The following is a 22,166-nucleotide window of genomic DNA, read 5'->3' on the forward strand; positions in this document are numbered from 1 at the left end:
GCTCTGCTTCACAGAAACTTAACAGTGTTTCATATAGGTAGTACTTGCCCCCATGCAGGATACATCCCTGAATTTCATGGCCTTTAGGTGTTCAGTGATTCTGATAGCACTACTCTGGCAGTCAGGGTTTCAGCTCTGTCTTCAGCGGGACAAACAGAAATACCTTCTTTTTTCTCTAAATTCTGTTCATCCTGTGCAGTGATAGAGACCAAACCAGCAGATTTCTGGTTGTTTATATAACTTCTAGTTGTATAAGTTATCATTGCCTGCTAACCGTGGAGTAGGAGTTACAAAATCACTGGGTGATTTTGTTGCCTTGCAACATAGCACAGAATGAAAGACAAGAGAAATTACTCTTTGTCAGATCACATGGGGTTTTGTTTTTTCAGGCAAGCTTCCTGTAGGAGATGTTGAGCTTTGTAAGTGCAGCTGTGTCTTAAATTATCATCTACATTTATGTAGGCCCTTGCAAAGTACATCTGCTTCAAGGCATGGGCCAAATATGGTACCCCCTGTTTTGACTGGAATTCAGGTGGAATCTGACTGAACACAAAAGTGTCCAAGGTCTGTGCCACTGACTTGACTGCGTTAAGTGACAAAAGACGGTAATTGTGACTGAAGCGTTCCTCCTGTTTCCAGTCTGTGAGACCAGTTAGAAAGAGGGGTGGTTTCAGTCTCCCGTTTGTCATATTTTAATTGTGGTATTTTGATTCAGTGACTCAACCAGGATCATTCTGTCCCCATGAAACCTCACAGTACAAGAATTCACTCCATACTTTCAAGTGTTTCTTGTCTTCCCGCAACCCCTATGTGCTAAAGAGAACTGAATTGCAGGACAATACTCATGCATTTCTTTCTTGGGACCCACAGACTGTTGCTCATCCCACATGCATGACTCAGCTCTGCTCTACCACTTTGCTGGCACAGAGAGCGGCAAGGGTGAAAGGAGAGAGAAAAGCGCCTGTCTCTAAGTATTCCTTCCCTTGCCACTGCTGGAGTGAAAAGCCTCAACTTTAGGAAGGGCATTGAGTAGAAGACAGCAAACAGGGCAAGCCTCTGTAAAGCGGGGCACAAGACCAACACTGAATATATCAAGGTGACTCAATAGTTCAGATTTCTGCTAACTTTGGTATCACTTAGTAGTTTGCTTATACTTAGGATCATGATACTCTTCATATCTCTTCAGCTGTTCTTTGCAGGAAATATATCCCTAATTTTGCTACAGCCAGCAGCTGCCCTCGTTTCTCTTTCTGGGTGGATAGAAGTCTGTCTGTTTATTTTCTGGAAGGAAGAAAGGTTATGTGGGGATGCAGGAGTACCATCAAAAACATTTTTTCCTCCGAATTGCCCTATCACTGCTTTTTTGGCTCATCTTTTCCTGCTGAGTAAAATGGGCAGTCATTTTCTTCCACTTAGACAGCTAGGGAAAGGATTGTAGAGTTTTTATGCAAGAGAAAATATATTATACTTTAAGAGATCCTGAAAGGTAAGGAAATAAATGCCCTAGTTTTGAAGCAGAATGTTCTGTCTCAACTAACAGGTAAAAACGATAAATCCTAAGATTTACATTCTCTTTAAAATGTTTATACTTATTACAAAAATCTGCTTAGCAGCCAAGCATTCCTGACATCTCCCCGTGGTATTTTTGCTGTTTACAAAGTAGGATTAGTTTTTTGGGTTTTTTTCTTCGTCTGTGGTGATGGGTAACTTCCCATCCATTTAGGTAGACTATTTTTCAAGCTGTGCAGCTCTTCTTCAAGCAAATGTGCTGAAAAGTGTGTTTATGTGCACAGTGATTTGCTGAAAAGAACTTTTCCAATTCCTGGACAAAATATTACTTTTCTTATTTTTCAACCTGTGTTGTCTTCTGTGTGTTGCTAAAGGAGGGTGACGGTATTGCTATGAAATTACAGCAGAAGTGGTAAACCCTGGATATGCACAGTCAAAATGATTCTTTATTATCTGTAGAATTCAGCTGATTGAAAAATGACCAAAGTGAGCATACTAAAATATTGTTAAATTTACAGTCTCTAGGTACTGTACAGTATTACAGATCCACAGAGCAGCAAGACAGGCACAAGATGTGAAATTGAAGAAGAGGGAGGAGCTGCCTGTGCATTGAAAGGAATATATATTTTCCCAGTCTCCGGGTTGTCCAATTACATATTGGACAGCCATTACTTAATTACAGAGTGGATCTTGAATGGAGACCTAGAACGTAAACCCTTCCTTACCTCCTACCTTGGAGTGCATGATAGACACATTCTGCTAGGAAGCTGCAGTCTGCAAATGGAGAGAACAGATTCCTCGTATACTTACACTTGTCCCTTTCCTCTTCCATTTTGGGTGATTTGTGCCTCCAGGACAAATCAACGCCTTTGCTACCTCTAGATTTCTTTAATGTGTGATTGCTACATGGGGACATACACCTAAACCATAGTTCATGTTCTGAGTAAGTAATATTGATTTCTGCATCACACTGGGCTACCGATACATGTCTTCATGGAATCACTGCCAAGAATTCAGCAAAAGCTGGAATGCAATTAGGTTGGTGGCCTCAGAGTTTCCTACTAGTGTTTATACTTAATTGAAGGATACACACTGCACATGGGACGAATTTTGTTTGTAAAGGTGGGTTTCTCTTCTAAGTAGACTTAACTTCATGTGTGCTGTGGGCTTGGCCTTATATTCCTTTGGCACAAAACTATAACTACTGTGGGTGCCACTTGCTCAATTAGTCTACATGATCATTCTGGATATGTTTATCAACCTTGTTTATATACATATATATATTATTAATTCTGACAGTGAAGGCAATCAGATACATGAAATTGTGATCTAGAAGAGATGGGTCTAAAACTTAAGCATTTGCTCTGGTGTTGAAAAATGTTCATGACTAGAAATGCCTCAGCTAAGTCTTCCTTTATGGAAGAGCAAATGGATGAAAATGCTTTCTTACTGCCAGCTGATTTCTACATTTAGCTTTATAATGTTAAAGGTGGACTACTCAGATATAGATGCTGTTGTAACTAACGTAAACATGAACACCAAAAAAAAACCACCTTAGGCCACTAAAGAAAACACCATTGTGTTGAGCTGTTTGAGCAGTGGACACTCACACCTTTTTATTTGTGGTAGATGTCTTTCACTTTATATCAGTAAAATAATTAGGGAAAAGTTTGTTAATCACATTTAAACAGGTTAAAAACTGGGCTAATTTGCTTCATCTATTTTTTTTTTTTAATAATATAATGACTCAAGGAGTTAAGAATAATAAAATGTAAGGTGATATAATTAACGTCGATCCTTCCCAATCTTCCCAATAATGTCTTTAAAGCTAGACTTTGCCATTCCAAAGCTGAAAGCCTGGGCCTAGAGTGTTTCTAGCTCCACAACCTCAGGAAACTTTTTCTGTTTCAGAAACAGGAGAGCTTTTTCTCTGGCGAGCAGCTGTTCTTGCTGTTCCTCCTGCCAAGCATTAGCCAGTGATAGCAGCAGCCAGAGCTCTAGCACAGCCAATGTAACAGCAGTGCTATAGATGTGCTGCTGCTCCTGCCTCTGTATAACATTAAAAAAGTGGCTAGTTTCTTTATAGAAAGCAGTCCTCTAAAGAGGCCTTCATGAACTGGGTCCAAACTTAACCTATTTGTTACAAATGGATAATGTGGGTGGTTACAAATGGATAATGTGGGTGATGCAGCAGCTTCCAGTGATGTGCTCTGCCACCTGATTCTAGAAAAGGAGATATGAAACCTCTCTCTCCTTCAGTGCCCTAGCCCTACCTCTACAGCACCATGAAACATTAGAATTGTATTTCCTAGTCTTCTTTTCACTGAAAAGAAGTAATTCTCACTGATATAAAGGCTTCATTATTTAACATCATGAATATCTGAGATGTATATGTTTTACGTTGACGAAACTATTTGGGTCTAGGTGTTATAAATGATATTAAAATGAAATTGTCTTAGAACGAGTTGTTCAGTCCATTAAGGCTAGATTTATAATTGGCACCCTTCCCGTAAAACTCAATTTGTTACAATTTTTAATATTGATTTGATCCTACAAGTGAATATACTACAGGTAATTAAGCCTGATGGGACTTTAATACATTCAGAGTATCTTCAAAGAAGGCTAGTGAATATTACTAACATCTCAATCCATTTAACAAATCGCTAAGGGGAATCCACCATATAATTACAGTAATTCAAGAAAGTAAGTGGGAATTTTTGAATCTACTGTACAGTGAAGAAAGGATAAAAATGTCAAACACCTGTGACCATATCTTTATCTGACATAAATTATATGATTTTTTTTTTTCCCAGTGTCACATCATTGTTAATTGTGTAAACGCATAACTTAATCATGGATTCAGTCCTCCTGGGACCTTACATTTTCAATTACTATAATCTTATAACTCCCTCTTTTAAAAGATCTGTGAAATGGATGTGAATATCAGTAATATTAACTACTTCTGAGAGTTGTTTCAAAATAGTTAAAGCTATCTTATGTTTCAATTATACATATTTCCGATATTACACTGTAATTACGTAGTATTGCAAGTTTTGATGTATAGGATGTGGCCATCTTAATACTATACTATTGTTTGTTTGTTTTTTTTTAACATGCAAATGAATACTTGCTCTACTCTGATTCTGATTTTAGAGCTGTTCTATCCTCCTCAAAATGAAGATCAGATCTATAAGGTTTTGTTTGACACCATTTATTTATATATGATATTAATATATGACTCAAAATGAGGCTGATTCTGAAGCTAAAAGAATGTTTAAAATAAAGTTCAAAACTAAGCATATAGAATACTTAAGAAATTAAGATTTAAAATAAAAAGGAAACTTTTTTTCTTGAAAGACTGTCACTTCCACTTTCAAATGGTTACAATATTTCCAGTGGCCATCTTTCAGATTGTCACTCAACAAGGGGAGCTAAATGGTGCCACAGATTTTAGGATCCCTTGAGATATAAACAGGAATGCCATCTAACAGACTTTAAAATCAGCTTCTAATGTAAGTAGACACATTATTGAATGGTTAATATGAAAAATGTACTACAAATAGTAACTTCATTTCTTAGCAGAAGTAAAAGCATTCCATTATAAATGCTACAGATGCTTCTCTGTTTCAAAATACATGCAGCTAACAATATACAGCACGGTGGTTGTATATGATAATTTCTAAGAAAACAATTTTTTAGGTTCAAGCTGTCAAAAAGTACTAAAAGCCAATCTTTCAGTTCTGCCTTCTTGCATGTGGGAGTTGACATACGTTGATGTCAAGGGGCTGTGGTTTCATTCACAGCCTTTAATTATCAAATACTTCTCTGCAGTCCAGGAAGATATTTTGTTATAGCCTATGGTCATTTTGTTTGTAGAGTGCTACTTGGGACCAGAGTTTGTCATATAAGATATAGCAGTGAACCTACAGAAGGCAAAGGATTGTCGGAAGATTAATTGGGAAAAAAAAATCAAAGTAATAAAGAGAATATAAAAAAAAAATAAAGGCAAAATTAATTCCATATTTCCAGTCCTCTTTCAATGTGAAGAAGCAGCAGAGCTCTTGAAAGGCAAGAAAAAAATGTGTAGTGAGAATACTTGTTCTTTCCCAAACTTAGGTTGGAAAAAAACATGGACCATTCTTTCTTGGAAGTTTCTTTTCAGAAATTCCACCAGGAATAAGAACACTACCCTAGCAAATATCCATAAAGACATTGGGATAATTTCCCTGGGAGGAAACAGTAATGCATTGTGGGAGATGTAGTCCAGGTTATGAGTCCAATTCACTAAGGATAATGAAAACATGCAGAACCCCAGTCCCATGTCCTACCAGGCATCACACAGCTATGAAAGACGCAGGGGAATGTCAAACCAGGCAAAGGCTAATGTACGCATCAACTTGATAATACAAAATATTTTACTTGTGCTATCTTCAGTTGAATATTGAATTTTCCAGATAGAATATTGAAAAGTGGAAACTAACATTTCCATTAAATCACGTGTAATTCACAGTCTTTCTCCTAGTTTCAAATTCATATTATATTAAAACCAGTTAAAGTTAAAAGATTTATCTGTAATTTATACTACTGTAAGATCAGAATCGGGTACTGCATGTTACCATAGATTATATGCCTCTGTACAAACGACATGTATGCATATACATATATTTTTAATCGGTTAATGAATTCAAGTTGTTATGATCTTGTTGTGTCAATGCCTGCATTAAAATGCAGGTCAAGTTATGATGTCAATAGTTATAATATATACATACAAAATACTTATTTTCAATTCACTGTTTCTTTAATTTAAAAATCTGTTTTGAAACCAGACAACACTAATTATTACGAAGTCATACATTAATATGCTTTGTTTTAAATATATGTAATTAAAAGTTAAGTCTCTAGAATTTTTAAGGGCCAAAATGTGAGGAATTTTGTTTTATTTTTTTTTCTACTCCTTAGTGTTTTATTTACTGTCAGCAATGCCTTAAGTTTTTTACGAAAAAAAAAAAAAAAAAAAAAGAAAAATGATAATATCCTATTGGCTATGGACTTGTGTATAATCCACAAGGATACACATAGAAGCTTACAAAATTCTTTGAAGAATTTCTAAAACAAGTTAATATCTTCAAGACAGATATATTCAAAAAGGACTCCGTTCTGTTCACTCAAACCTGTCCTGGAATCATGCAAGTTACACTGACAAACATATATTGCATTAGAAAAAGCTATGTTTACTTTAAGTTTTTGCTTGATTAAAATGCAAAATAAAACTGAGACAGAATTGCTGAGAACCCTTTTAATGCTTTGAGAAATCCAGATGAAATTTGTTATTTCAAAAATGTTCTGTGATGTAATTAACCTTACTAACCCTGGAATAATTTTGGAAATCTACTACTTATGAGTGTTAAATTAAAACCTTAACTCTCAGTGTAACTGACATAGTCACTCTCCACAAAGTCATAACATGAAGCTTGCTGATCACAGAGAGTATTTTCTGTAAAAACATAAAGTAAGGATAGGATATTCCAAAAATAGCAACAATCCAATGCTTTATGTCCATCAAGAAGGAGAACAGTCTATAAAAAGTCTACTCTCACAATTTGTTTTGCTAACTATAGTAGCTATAATAAATGAAAAGTTCCTTGAAATACCCAAGGCTATGCTTCGGTTAAGAGCTGGGAGCTACATCATCTTTAAAAGAAGATGTTTTTTCTTTATGGAGGTGAGACCTGAGAGCAAGGATTTGGTTGCAGAGTAAAAGTGAGATGTACTTTTTTAAGTGGACTATTCATTGACAAAATGCACTACTTAGACAAAGACATAACCAGAGAGAACTAGTGTATTTGTAAGGAAATTACAAGTAAAATGTATTGTTGTTGCATCCTACCTTGTACACAATGATAGGAATATCAATGACAATATAGATAAGGTCTCCTAGTGCCAGACTGGCTATCAGTGCATTCGGGCCATTCCTCATACACTTGTTCTGGTAAATGATCCTCAGCAGAGTTGCATTCCCAACCATTCCAACGATGAAAATAGCACAAGATACCACCGTGTTAATGTACTTAAAAGTTTCAGCAATCTTAGTCTGCTGGGAGCATTTGACAGATTGGTTGATTACCAGGGGCCGTCTGGTGGTGAGGAGCATGCTGGAGTCAATCCCTGAGAAAGTGGGAAGGTAGTTTCCCAGATCACTCCGGTTGGCAGCATCTCTGTCAGAGCTGTCACTGAGGACAAATCCCGAAACGAGCAGCAGCAAAGAAACTTTTAAACACAAGGCTTCCATCCCGAAGTCCCAAATGAGCAAATTCAGTAAGAGTTTTTTTCACTATCTCAGTGAGATATGTCTCACTTCTTCACCTGCAGAGAAAAACAATAAGGAAAAACAAACAAAAAAAGAAATAGAATCAGTAGACCCAGCAGGGTAACACATCCTGCTTCTCACTTAGGAAGAAAGCTATTTGGATGTAATTTCTACAACACATATATATAAACACATGCTTATAATCATTGTGGTACTCTGAAATCTAGATTACCCGCATCCATTAATTCTGACAAAATGCAAACACAGATGAGATCCTGTGGGATCCTTTAATTTGAGACAGAACTTGTGCATGAAAGAACACAAAGGGGTAAATGAAGTTCTGCTTTAAAATATAGTCTTGCAAGAAAAGTATACCAGCAAAGGGAGGCCTTGGAGACTGCTGTATGATATTTTAACTAAAATAAAGTATGTTCTAAAAAGTAAGGTAACACTTCATTAGTAATTACAGGTACTACATTTGTAAATTTTTGAGTGTTTTTGACATATTGCAACAATGACGCTTTGTATTATTTTTCTCTGGCTTTATAATTACCTGGATTTTAAATGAAGACTGATAATACATATATATCAAATCAAATTTCGGACTGGATTTAAAGTCCCTGGACATTATGAGGAAGACTTACAGTCTCAGGGTAAACATTTGACCATGTATGTCAATTTATTGTAATAAAAATAAGTCTTTGGTTCCTAAATAATGTCATTGCTGCTCATGTTGCAGTCCTTATCCATGGCAAAGTTGATTATAAAAAAAAAAATTAAGCTCTTTTAAAGATAAAAAACTAGTTGGTTTAGTATTCTAAGTGATAACTCCTGACATTTCCAGATAGGAAAGGAGGCAGTAGCATTCCACCCGTGTCACTGGGAGTGTGCAGCTCCAGAGCTGCTGGTCGCTGCGGCAGGGGGCAGGTAGCACCTCCAGCGAAACCTCCCTGAGGTACAAGCCAAGGAGGACACTCTCAAGTCCAATTCCTAGAAGCCTCAGTCTAATTTAGGATAAAGATTTTTTACATGGCTCATATCTGCAAAACAGGACAAAATGCTACAGCGTTGCCAAAAAAAGAGTAGAAAGTCTAGTATTTATAACTTTCTGATTTCTAGGGACTCACATGAAGCAATTGGGAGGATCCCTTTAAATAAATGAATCCTAATTTCGCTCCCTATGGGGCTATTAATTCAGAGTTTATAGCAAAAAATTTACAGGAGAAAGAACGTGGCAGGCAATTTACTGATAGTAGTTCTGGATGCAGCCACACTATAAATATTTACTACTTCTGTTGTGTGTCATCTGTAAAAGTGTTTGTGCCTCTATACAGCAGCAATGTGAAGTCTGAGTATTCCTGTCTGGTGTGTAGGGTGCTATCTCTCACAGACCAGTCATCCAAATTTACACTCTTCTATCTTGGTGTATCTGAGATAGTGATCTGACCAGCTGCGAGTACCTGTGCACTTGATTTTAAAGTTTAATCAGTTAGACAGCAAATCCTTCTTTCCTAAAAGCCTGATACAATGATATCTCAGGGCAGTTAGCAATAGTTAGCGTGATCTAAGTGCTTTTTGCTTTAGGATTCTAAGTCATATTAGAAATAACAGGCATGTTTCACTGCAACTCTTTTCAGGCAAGTATTAGTGCTTTTATTATTTACTATAGCTGCTGTTCCCCAATTCACAAATGGAAAAACTGAATCAGTAGTGATTTAAATGACATTTCCAAGTTTGTACTTGCCCAAGTAAATGTGATACAGCTACGGACTGAGCCGACAGCCCTCACTACAAAGACCCACAGCTTTAGTCACTATTAGTATCCTCCTTATTTAATGATGTTTTCCTGTGAAAACTTAATATACACATCTCATCTGAACATGGTGGTAGCATGGCAATGGTGCAGCCAGCATGCGAAGCTAGGAACAGCACCGCCAGCTGCCATCTCTTCCCTCTCCCAGAAGAAACTTTCCCATAAGAAGCAAAACTACAACTGTCTTTTTATATAATGATTTTCTAAGGCCGCTTTCCTACAGATTCCTGGCAAATCCTTCATTTGCCTGGGCGTATTCTCCAAGTGTCCATACGGCTACAGAGTACACAGCTACCAGGCGGCCTGCCCTAAGTGCAGGGGCTGTGGGTGCCTGCAGCATGCCCCGGTCCTCCCCGAGGCGCGGAGGGGACGCGCGGGCCGGGGGCGGCTGCTGTGGGGAAGCAGGGAACAGAACCGCGGGGACAAACCGGGGACAGCGCCTGCCCGGGTCACCGCAGAGCAGCAGGAAAGAGGAGCCAAAACGTAACCGGCGCCCGGTGTGCCGGAAAGGCAGCTGCGGAGCCCGAGCGGGGCACGGGCGCTGCTTTGGCGGCACAGGGCTGCCTGGGGCGCCTCCCGCTGCCGCCCCGGGGTGATGCCTCCCCGCCGTCGGGACATCAGCCCCGACACGGACCTGGCGAGGCAGGGCAGCCTGCGGAGCTCATCGACGGGATCCACACGCTGAGCTGCGTTTCCTACCGGAGAGCTCGAGCTCTGTCCCTCTCTGCCCCCTTCCCTCGCCCACGCCGGCAGCCGGGCGGCCGCAGCAGCCGCTCGCTGTTACCTGCCCTTACCGGGTGCTGGCGGCCGGGGCCGGGGCTGGGACCGGGGCTGAGACCGGGGCCGCTGGTGCGGGGCGCCGCGCACTCACCCCAGGCGTGCCTCCGCCGCCGGCCCCGCGCTCATGCTGCGCCTGCTGCTCCCGCGGCCGCTGCCGGGAGTTGCCGCCGAGCGGCTTTTCCTGGGATGGTCTTCCCCGAGCCTCTGACTGGGTGGGATGGAAATCTCCACCTCCGCTCAGTCGGTAGCGGGAGACGGAGCAGAGGAGAAGGCAGAGCGTCCTCACTTCTCTGCCCCCTCCCCCAATTAAAACAAGCCTCCAGCCCGAGCGGAGCCCCTGCCAACGTTAAACACAAAGGCTGCCTCCCGGGCACAGGGGGAACGCTGAGCTCTTTAACTGTTTCCTCTCTGAAACGGAGCTTAACGACTTCGCTGGACTCCGTAGGGCAACAGCCTTTGGGAATCCATCCCCTACTGCAGCTGCCTCCTGACAGCAAGTAGGGTTCACGCAAAGGTTGTGTGTCTGATTGAATCAGACGACTTAACAGCCACAAGTAGAGCAGGGAAAAATATCCCACGACTAAATACACAGCTTGTGCGTTTCATTTTCCCCGGACTTGGTCAGGATTATGTTTCCACGACGATCAGTAAAACTGGATGTGTAAGAGTTTCAGAAACTCTGGATCTCGGGGTGTCATTTGCTGTGGTCCATCCAGGACACACCTCGTTAACACCTTTTATTTTTCAAGACCAAAAATGCACGTACAAAAATAATAAAATGGTAGCATTTTCTGTCATTCATATGTTTCTTATTACTGTTCTGCTAAGGTAGTGGTACAGAAAAGTTACTCAGAAAAAGTGGAAGTTCTGTTAAAGTTAACAATCTTTTCTCATTTACTCATATACCAGAGAGTGAAGCTTGTAGTGGAAACAGTTTCAAGATCCCTTCACGCTAACAAGTTTAAGAAATTTTCAGTTCCTTTCTTGAAACTTTTCAAGATCCTCACTTCATGGCAAGTTTCCATCTGGCTGTACCACAGAAATAATTTTCTAAACATATCTGGGCTTCTTTTGAATCCAAAAAGGCAATCTTCCTAAATATGATATAAAAATATGTGATCCTAAAAGAGTAAGAACAGCCTGAAAAGAACAATAGAAAACGTGATGCCCAGTGGCCTGCAGAGTTAAGATATTTGGCCATAAATCGTGTAAGAAATTTTTCAGGCTTTCTGAGTACTGCATAGTTAGAAGAACGTTTCTGTAGACATTCCTTTAAATTATCTGTTAAACCTTGAATTAAAAAAAAAAAAAAGGCATCCGAAAGCATCTTGATCAACTTGAACAGCAATACTTTATTTGTTCTAGAAAGCCATCTCAATTAAATGTGTCAAGACACAAGATCTTTGAAGGAATTTACATTCCTTCAAAGATCTTGTGTTCAAGCTGAGAATCACAGGAAGCCCACTGCTTGCAAATCAGTAGAAAAGTTTAATTCAAAGCTTCACGTTGCCTTGAAGTTGAATAAATGCTGACAAGCCACTGAATTGTCCATACGCTATTAATAAAAGATACTTAAAAATTCTTTACAGTTTGGTCATAGATGCTTAGCATCAATGATATGCTTTGTCAAGAATCATCTGTATGCTAATTTGTTGGAAAAACTGTTGAAGAACTAGAAAGGGTGTAGTTAAAGATCATGCACGTTTTATGGAGTGCTTTTTTGATGAAATTCTTGAATCTGTAATATACATTCTCCAGACATTCTTAACACCCCATTCCCTTCCTTGGATCATTTTACCTCTATGTCCAAAAAACTAGAATTGCTTACTCAACAAAATGAAAATGATATCTGACTTTCAAACACATATTTTTCCTTCCAATTCATAATTCCATTAATTTGGAAGGTTTACATCATATATTCAGACACTGACATGCCTAGCTACATTTACTATTAAATGATGTAATCAAATTTACTAATGCTGTTAAAGATAACTTTTAAAATATGAAAAAAGAGAGCTGTTTATTACCACTGTGAATTCCTCTGTTATTGCCAACCCACATAAGTGGTATTAATTATTAGAAATTACTGAATTGCTCATAGCGGTTCTGTATTCTTTGTTGTTGTTTTTGTTGCTTATTTATTAATTAGGCCTTTGTTCTATCTTTAATCTTGTCAGGTGTCTAAAACTGAGTTAAATTCCTGTCTTAAACTCAGTTAAATTCAGAAGTTGTTCCTGATGGTTTTTTTTAACTGTGCTCAGGAAGCAACATGAAAAAGGAATTTATTATATGTGAACTATCCAAAAGCTGCAGTTGCAAATGCAGTTAACCTCAGCTACCAAGAAAAGTGACCTAATGCAGTTCTTTACACCGATATATTTTTAGGTACTAGAAACACTTTCACCGTTCTTGTAGGACTGCTATCCTGTGCATGTATTTTTTTATGGAAGAGCTCTTGACTGGCATCTCTTTCTTCCAGAATCAGTGCAATGGGTGTTTCCTCTGACCTCTTCTGTCTCTTCAACAAACTACTCAGCTTGTCTTGCATAACTGCAAAGATTGAGAGTAAGGGCAACATACTAGTCATGTTACACAATAACCCCTTTTACTTCTGTTTTGAGGATACCTGGGTTTTGCAGCTGGAGTCATTCTTCAAGAAGACTCGATTTGAAAGCTAATAATGTTCCTGAACAATTTGGGCTTTAGAAAGGAATGCCTTATTACAAGGGTTATTAGACAAATGAACCTAATGCTGCAGTGCTTCTTATACATCTAACCTCAGAGACAATAAAAGATGATCTTTGGCTACATTTGAATGAATTAGTTTTATTTGATTGAAATGCATCTCCTCAGATTTAAAATAAAATAAAATATATGGCAGAAAGCAGTACAGAAGATGGAGCCAGACTCTTCTCAGGGGTGTTCAGTGACAGAATAGGAGGCAATGGGCACAAACTGAAATGGAAGAAATTCAATTTAAAAGTAATAAAAAGCTTTTTCACTACCAAGGTGAAACTTTTTCACTACCAAGTGGAGCAGGTTGTCCAGAGAGGTTGTGGAATCTTCATCCGTGTAGCTTTCCAGAACACAATTGGACTCAGTCCTGAGCAACTTGCTCGAGGGGACCCTGTTCAGAGCAGGGGGTTGGACTAGTTGATCTCCAGGAGTCCCTTCCAAACCTCAGTGGCTCTGCAATTAAGTGACTCTGTGACTCTGTGGTTCAGATGAAACTTCCATTATGTCAAGGGTATTTTGACTCAAACTTTAGAATTATGGTGTTTGGAATACTTTGAGTTATAATGTTTCTATTGGAAAATGTTACAGCACTGAATATTGTCCAAAAGAATAATGAGTGAAGTTCATTGAAATATTTAGCAAAGAGTGTATATTTTTAAAAATTAGCTCTTAGAAATTTTTTTCTACTCTTTTGAGGCCAAGATAGCAGAGTTATTGACTGCAGAGAGCATTTGGGGATCTTCAGCAGTTCTCATTATTTGTCAGGCAAGGGCACACTACTCCACTGCTCATGGGGGGAATTCATGTCAGTGTTCCTTAAGTCTGTGTCCTCCATCCATCTGTGTCCTCCCTTTTTAGCCATAATCTATAATCTGTGTTTAAATTTCTGTATATGTGGAAAACTCAACTTATTAAATATGAAAAATATTTTTTGAAATTAATATTCTTACTCACTCTATTGAAAGTTGTACCAGATGAATAGAGCTTTTCCATGATCCAGCTGCAGTGGGGAATCATTATTCTGCCTTCCTGCCTCTTTTAGTTTTTGCTTTTCTTACCATTTGTAAACTGTAGATTGTTAAAACAGCCATGCCAGGTCAGACCATCTAGTCCCATATCCTCTGCCTCTGACAGTGGCCAGCAGAGGATGACTAATGAAGAACAGCAGAATAGCAGTATTTTCCCGAACTGTTCTCTCAGTGCCCAGTGAATGATCCACAGCCAAAGGTAGGTGGTGCTTTTGTGTCCAGAAGCCTTGACAGATTAATAGATTTTATGCTGTTTAGCTCCAAATCCAATCCATTGATTGACCAGATGCATTTCTCCTTACTAATAGTTCAGATAAATTGCCTTAAGACCACTGATCAAAGTACTTCCACCTTTACTTTACACCTAAAGACTATTCACTAAAGATGATTTTATCAATGTTCTCAAGTATAGACATTAATATCCTGAAGTAGAAAGATTTATGAATAGAATATATGAGCATTAAGAGGGATGTCAACCTACTGAGACCCTGAAATTAGCTATGAGCTCGAGCAGCCTGCTACAAAGAGACCAAGTTTTAACGGTAATAGATAAAAAGAATTTTACATAAAAACCTAAATATGCAGGGAAAAAAAAAAAAGAATAAATAAAGACCAGGAAAATACAGACATGGCATAGAAGATGCCTATTACATAATTTTGCAATAATATAAAGACAAAGCAAAGTGTGTTTTAAAGAATACAAAAAGGGAGGGAATAGATTAGAAAATCTTTCATAACTTATTTTAGTTCACATAAGCAAGTTTCAATCCACATTAGCAAATGGGAGCCTGTGCAGAACACATGTTCTATGACAGAGGAATGCTAGTCTGCCTCCAGACCCTTCTTTTATTATCTTAATCACTAATAAAATTATCTAGTTAAGATAGTGAGATATTAGAATGCCATTTTATCTTAATCTAAATAAGGTTGCAATTATTTCTATTGGCTACTCGGCGATGAAGCTGTTTTTCATGGGAAACCCTGACTCATCTCAATTATTTCTAATATTTCAAATTTATCTAATTTTTTATTAGCCTAACAAAAGCTGAGTTGAAATGAGCTGTGTGTACATTTACCTTGATACAGTAAACTACTGCCGTTGTATTATTCAGCATTCATTGTGTAATGGTTGTCATATAATAGTCGATACATTATCTTACAGTAAGTGTTACACTTAGGCTTATTTACAGACTTATCATTAAGTGACAAATCTACAAACTTTTGCATGTTTTGACAGATGTAAGGCATGTTCTGCAACACAGTTTTAGGATAAAGACTTTTCAAATGATCAAGGTTTCTGGAAAAGGTTAAACCATTCTTTTCTAATATCTAGGAAAACATTATTGGAAACTGAAGCACACATTTAGGTAATTATGATAGCATTAAGACAATGTAAGTAGAAAAATACAGGTTTGTAATTCTTGAGAAAGAGTAGCTCTGAAGATTTTGGTAATAAAACTCTTCCAGCCCTCCATGAATTATCCTGATTTTTATGTTCATGAAAGTGGAATATTCTCTTTGTTTTAATGATACAACCGGCTCTATCCTATGTTTAGAGGGGCTGGGTTAAGATATGATTGGCTTCATGGAAATAGGGTAGTTATGATGTGCTGTCATCATGGCCCTTGTGTGAGGTAAATGGACACCTAAATTGTAATCTTCAAACAGATTGAAGGAGACGGCAAGAGTTTTTGTTAAGCACTTTATGTTTATTACATTGATGTGATGTGGACTTCCATTGCAATGACTTGCATACCTCTTCAATATAGAAGAGAAAAACCAAGCATGAATGTTACTATATCAAGAGAAAAATGAAACTTCTTATGCTAATTCTGTATATTGATGAGAGACATCATTCAGAATTATGTTTTGGAAGTTTACCATAAAAACAGCACAGATTGATTCAACAAAATCCAATCTTGCAAAAATCCCTCTTACAGTAAAGGTGCCATGGGACCTATTTTATCAATGGGAATTGTTCTGTGTTTCTTAAAGTTAGACCCTTTCTGGAACAAACATTTTTACTGGTACTTGGCTGTATAGCACAACTCAATGATAATAAGTTTTAGGATTGTCAGGAACTCTGAATTTGTCTTGAGTTTTCAAAGGGTTGGGAGCAAACTAACCTTGGCTTATTTCATTCCTCTTCCATCCCAGCTTGTAGAGAGCCTTGTCTCTTTTGCTCTGTTCTTTCTAATAATAACTTCTCACATCTTCCAAGTATGCCTTCTAGGCATCAAACCCCAATAACAGCATTCATCTACCACCTTGCTTCTGTTGATTCTTGTCCTACCCCATGCTGATGATCTACTAGTTTCTCACACAGTTGGTAGTGTGCCTATTTCTTCATGCACTAAACACTAAATGGATGACTTTTCTTAGTTTACCCTTAATCCCAGTTGTGGTTACTGGGGTTTGGTGTGATAAGGAAAGATAGATGAGCAAATGGAGAATGCCAAGCCTCTGGCTGGCAAGGCCCCTGCCCTGCTGTCTGTGGTGCTGGCTCCCCAGCCCTGAGGGAGCAGCCAGCCCTTGCTGCTCCCTGACAGAGGGCATGCTGGAAAGAGAGCAAGGAGTGATTTCACGTGTCTTAGTCCAAGTATCCTTGACAAAAGATCAAACTCAGTTACACTATCTTTGAACAGAAATACTTCTTTCTCTGGTGACAGCCACCTTACATTTTCTAATAAAATAATTTGCAATTGAGTTGGTTTCTGTGTGTCAAACCACTGTGAATTAACCTATGTCCTATCAAAATAAAGGAAAAAAATAGAAAGATAAATTAATAGTGTTGTTAAAACATACAGGCTTATTAATATACTTGTGTATTATTATTTCTATTTTTGTTCTTGTCACAGTTACTACTTTCAGACTTTTCAGAATATGAACTGAGAATGAATAAGAGAGATTTTTGCCAGTCTCCCTTTCCTATCAGATATTCCACTCCAGTTACATGGGCTTTCATTTGATAACACTGGATTTTTGTTATGCTAATATCCAGTGCAATGAGAACATAAATAACGTTATAGAAGAAAATCCTATAGCAATTCAGTTGTATCAAGCTGTAACACAAGACTATTCAATTTGTCTAGATTAAAAAAAAAAAAAAAACTTTGAGGCCTATGTAATTGCTGGGCACAGAAGGGTAAATAGTGACATTAGCCTTCTGTTACAATTCTTACGAATATAACCAAAATACTGTATATTACAATCGTTAATAATTAAATAAAATCATGTATTTTAGGTAACAAGAACCAATATAACTTAGTTTTTAAACATTTAACTACTACTTATCCTAGTCACAAACTTTCAACTACTCTGATTTAATATGCTCTTCAATATATCTATACAGGAAGTAGGTTAAAAAATGCAAACAATAAATACATGCAAATATAAGCTTATGTATTCTTTGAACCAGTCAGTTTATAATTTGCATCATGTTTTCCTAAGGAAGAACATATGGAAAAGAACACTTTTCAGTGTCTTATGAACATCGAACTCCTATTTCCTAATCCGTAAGTAAATATAATGCTACATCTTAATTAACTAGTTCAGATTTAAGACACTGGAAATGTGAGGTTCTCTCTTATAAGAGGAAAGCTCTGTAGTTATTTAGAATACTATATTATGAATATACTCAAAAACATGCATATCCTTGTGAGACATATACTTGAAAACACATATCAATATTGTGATTAAATGTTGTTTACTTCAGACCAACTGAAGATACATTGTAGGACTCTACTCTTATAACACAGTTGGATGTGATTCTCAGCAGGCATAAATGAGTGTAGATCTCTTGATGGAACTGGAAAAGCACTTATATGTATCATCAAATAGTGGTCATAAATGATGCATTTATGTCGATTAATATATTTTGTAGGGAACCATGCCATTGTGCACACGTGTCTCAAAATATATCTGAAACTGGAAAATTGCTGCAGTTTTCTGCAAAAGCTATTTCTTGTTAAGATTTTATTTTGATTCTGTCATTTGCATAACCTTTATTTTATTTTATTTCCTGATTTTTATGGATATTAATTCAGTAGTAGCTATAATAATCTTGATCAGTAAATTTTCAATAAGTTTTAGAAAATAGTTGAAAATCAAATTTTGATTCTGAAATAATCTGAAATATTTTATGGGAAGTGACATTCTAGGGAATGAAAATATTTGAAGAAACTTGTATCCAAACAGGCTTTAACCTAAAATAATAAACCTACATATTGACTGTGTGAATGAACATCATTCAAGGCATACGTAGTTTTTTTTTCTGTTTAACAATTAGAAATGCTGTACACATTTGTAAAAACTGCTGTAAACATTGTAAAAATTATATTGTTAATATGATATTTATAATCAAAGATAAAGTAATTTTAAAATTTAAACATTATTTATACAGCAGTATGAAGATTATGCAAGTGGACAAAGCTGAATTTCAGTAAATTAATTAGTTTAGCTATTTGGCATATATTCACGGAGAAATAATGTGGATCAAAGCATCAGCGGCTGTCTGTGATTGATTTATAATATCTAAGTAGCTATCTCCTATATCTCCTATTTATTTTTTTCATTTGGTGGTATTCACATCTCATCTATACTGTTACTTTTGAAATAATGGCCAAGAACAATAAAAGCTTTACAAGAACTGTGAACAACTTGGGAAAAAAATGCTTTTTGGATTTAGATTTAGAATACTGTAGCAGTCTGGCAAAAGACAAAATGGACTAGAAGAATGCTTCCAGTTTAACTTGGAACCTGTACCACTGTACCACTGGCTGAACTTTATTTGGATCAGGTTCTGTGTGCTGACTTTTTCTCTTCAATTAATGTTAGAAAGTGGAAAAATGGGAAAAGCCATACCAAAATCCTCTATTTTTTCCTGAAATTTCTTTTTTTTGCTTTTTTTTTTTTTGAATTTTACAATATGGTGAACTGGAGAGGAAGGTTGGATGTGAAGAACTGCTACTGAGATATTTTGGTTTCTATAACTTTCTTGGTTCAGTTTATTGAATGTTTATTAGCTCCACTAGCAGCACCTTTATTCCGAGATAAATTTCTTCAGATTAAAGAAATTTACCCACAGTTGCAGTTCTTTGAATACACATGCCTGTACATATATATCAGATACAGAGCACTAGAAGATCTTGTTTATTGTCAAAATTCATATATGCAAAAAAGTCTTTCAAGTTATGCAGGAGAAGGAAAAAAGTCTGTATGATTTTAGCTGCTAGCATTTGGCGAGACTAAAGGGAAATGAAACAAACAGATGTCCTATAAGCTGTCAAGACCTAATGAGTCTGGTATTAATAGACGTGTCTGGGCCAAGTACTCTCTAGAGATAGTAACAATAATTGTTGCCTCCAGATAGTCACAAGCCTAGTCTCTGCAATTTTCTAAAATTTTCAATAGTTTTTTTTTTAATTTAATTTTATTTTTTAATTAATCATTACTCTTATTATAATGCTGTCTGTAGATTTAAGTACCCACCCGTAATGAGGTGTCTCAACATGAAACAAAGTTTTAGGGTTCTTTTTAGTGGTGAATAGGAGCTGATAGTTTAATTCTTTCTGCCCTGGAGGGTTGGTATGACTTTGTATATTAAGAAATGCTAGTTTGAACAGATATGCTTGGAAACTTATATCAAAGTGCTGAGACTCAGATTCAGGTTATTTCTGTGTACAAGGTTGTTCTGTAATTGCACATCTTCCCTTCCATTGTCACCTGGTGGTTCAGTCAACTACCACTGCAGCTGACTGAGTATCTCAAGCCGTCAGGAAGGTGAACGAGTAATATTTTCAGGGACAACAGTCTCCTTTCCATTTAGGACTTTGGATATTAATAGTTTTTTTGACTTCTTCTGGTAGAGCACACAGTTTTTAATCTCTTATTTAACCACTGTCAAGTCACGTATGTGAAAACCCATAGGGCTATTGGGGGGCTTAAATTTCTTACAGAAATCACAACATTCCTTTATGGAAAACAGGTTCAGAACAATTGCAATCACAGATATAACATGCACAGGAATTAAAAGTATCTATCTATCTATATATATATATATATTTAAATGTACTCTTTTGTATGTGACATTACTGTAGATGCATATGAAGTTCTCAGTGGCAGTGCTGTCATTTTCAATAAAGAAAATATTTTAGCTTTTTTTTGCATATAAAATGGTTGACAAATGTGTTCAATCATTTAATAAAAACAAGCTGGTACTAAGCTTTTAAAATAAGACTCAAAATGTCTGGCACTAGAAAAAAAAATCCATGCACAGAAACTGGAACATTTCTGGAAGTTTGTGGTATTCTTTTGAGTTTTCAGTCAGAGGGACTGGTAAACAGAATCTGCTCTCTGATTGCTTTGAAGTAAAATGGCTCCACTCTCCTTCAAATAGGCCCCAAACAGACATTTCAATTTAGCTGTGCAAATGTAAGATGCTGCTAGCCATCCATTGCTTGTTCTCAGACAGAAGAAGGACATGTCCCTTCCCTAAAGCTCTGTTAGGAGCCTGAACCTATTTTTTAAACTAGGGCAGCTGTTCAGTTGGCCTGAAATAAATAAAGGGATGTTTGGACAGACCTTTTTTGAAGAGAAAAGTTGCTAGTGACAAACAGTTGAAGATGGAGTAGTCTTCAAAGGCACAGTTTCTTGCAAAATAGACATCAGTTGGTGGCTATAAGTCTAAGAGTGTTACAAAGCTCAGAAAAGTTATAAATAATTTCAGAGTCCAAACTACAGAGTACTTCTGATTTGTTAAGTGGCTGATAGTACTAATTAACCTGTGCTGGCAGCTGCTATAACTTAAGCTTTATAGAAAGGAAAAAAGAATTTAAACAAATTGACATTTTAATTAAACATTTCCAGGTTCCTGTTCTGAACAGTTTTTGACTTTTCCTCATATTTTCCTTCCTTATTCCATTCCAGGACTAACATCCTGATTACCCTGAAGTCCAAACAGTGAGTACCTTGCTGAAGACTATGTGAGTGTGCTGACAGTTCTCAGCTTGGCCGTTCATGTTGGAATCAATTGGTCGAAAAAGTTTTTTAACTCTGGAAGACCATCTTCTAAAAAGAATAAGTTTTAGCTTTTCCTGATGCTACTTTATTTATTTATTTATTATTATTATTATTTATTATGCTATGCTATTATTGCCATTATCCTTTTTGCCTTATACTTTCCTCATTAGTTCATAGTTGTTTCAATATGCTGTCTGAGCAGACACTGAAGCAGAATCGCTGATTTGTGCCTGATTAGCCTTCAACTGATTTTCATTTGTTAAATCTGACTGCAAAGTACCACATCTATTTTACTTCTAATTGCAGAACATGTGACTCTGGTGAGAAGCAAGTTTCGTTCAAAGTGTATTTCTTGAAAGGAACATGCCATTTGCTTGGCCAAAATGAATTAGTAGAGACCAACAAACAGGGAAAAATTTACACCAACCCCAAATCGCACAGACAGTTTATAAAAACAACTTCAGAAATGCAGGTTTAAAGTCCGCCTAGCCTAAAATGTCTCAATGTTTTGAATAACTACTGGGGAGCAGAGAGATAATCTTTCACTCTTTGCATGTGTGTTTTACGAAGTATATCCTATTTTGAATCAGATTGGAAAGATTTTTCTCTTTCCATTGATCTGTGCCAGAATCCAATTATAGAACACATCCTAGTAATGGCAATAAATAATAGTTATGAGAGAGGAATGGGAAGGCACGCTACAATTTGTTGTTGCCAAATACGACCCTTTAATATGAAGTCTGCTTATTCTCTTTAAAGTGACATTTCAAAGGTTTTCTTTCCCATTTACAAGTGAAGAATTAGTACACTTCTAGCATCTTGGTGCACTTGAAATTTAACTAAGTGAAGCATATTTTTTAAACTTTAACAGCATACTCCTCTTCTGAATAAAATATCTGAAACTTATAAGGAATGAAATCCTGACCACTTTGAAGTCCCTTGGAAAATTCTCTTTGTCTCCTAGTGAAGCTAG

At 37.1% G+C, this 22,166-nt stretch overlaps 1 protein-coding gene and 2 long non-coding RNA genes across 4 annotated transcripts in view; 2 read left to right on the top strand and 1 right to left on the bottom strand.

The window, feature by feature from the left end:
* EDNRA (endothelin receptor type A) overlaps positions 1-10,870 on the bottom strand; it is a 34,488-nt gene extending 23,618 nt beyond the window's left edge. Inside the window, exons 1-2 of one of the 2 annotated variants that reach the window (XM_035547201.2) lie at positions 10,501-10,870; positions 7,397-7,872 (exon numbers count right to left, since the gene is read on the bottom strand). In XM_035547201.2, the coding sequence (XP_035403094.1) occupies positions 7,397-7,798 (402 nt within the window). In that variant the 5' untranslated portion in view covers positions 7,799-7,872; positions 10,501-10,870. Of the gene's footprint in view, positions 1-7,396; positions 7,873-10,423 lie in introns of both variants that reach the window. The other variant, XM_035547193.2, reaches the window with a different exon arrangement.
* Positions 1,668-6,569, top strand: LOC118248359 (uncharacterized). Its single transcript, XR_004778724.2, has 2 exons — positions 1,668-2,631; positions 4,663-6,569. It is a non-coding gene; the product is annotated as an uncharacterized LOC118248359 (long non-coding RNA).
* A 3,412-nt stretch (positions 10,871-14,282) lies between the features above and the next one.
* On the top strand, positions 14,283-21,371 carry LOC126913284 (uncharacterized). Its single transcript, XR_007708181.1, has 3 exons — positions 14,283-14,372; positions 17,624-17,688; positions 21,101-21,371. It is a non-coding gene; the product is annotated as an uncharacterized LOC126913284 (long non-coding RNA).
* Positions 21,372-22,166: the final 795 nt, after the last annotated feature.

Source organism: Cygnus atratus, chromosome 4 (assembly GCF_013377495.2).
Source record: "Cygnus atratus isolate AKBS03 ecotype Queensland, Australia chromosome 4, CAtr_DNAZoo_HiC_assembly, whole genome shotgun sequence".
Lineage (NCBI taxonomy): Eukaryota > Metazoa > Chordata > Aves > Anseriformes > Anatidae > Cygnus > Cygnus atratus.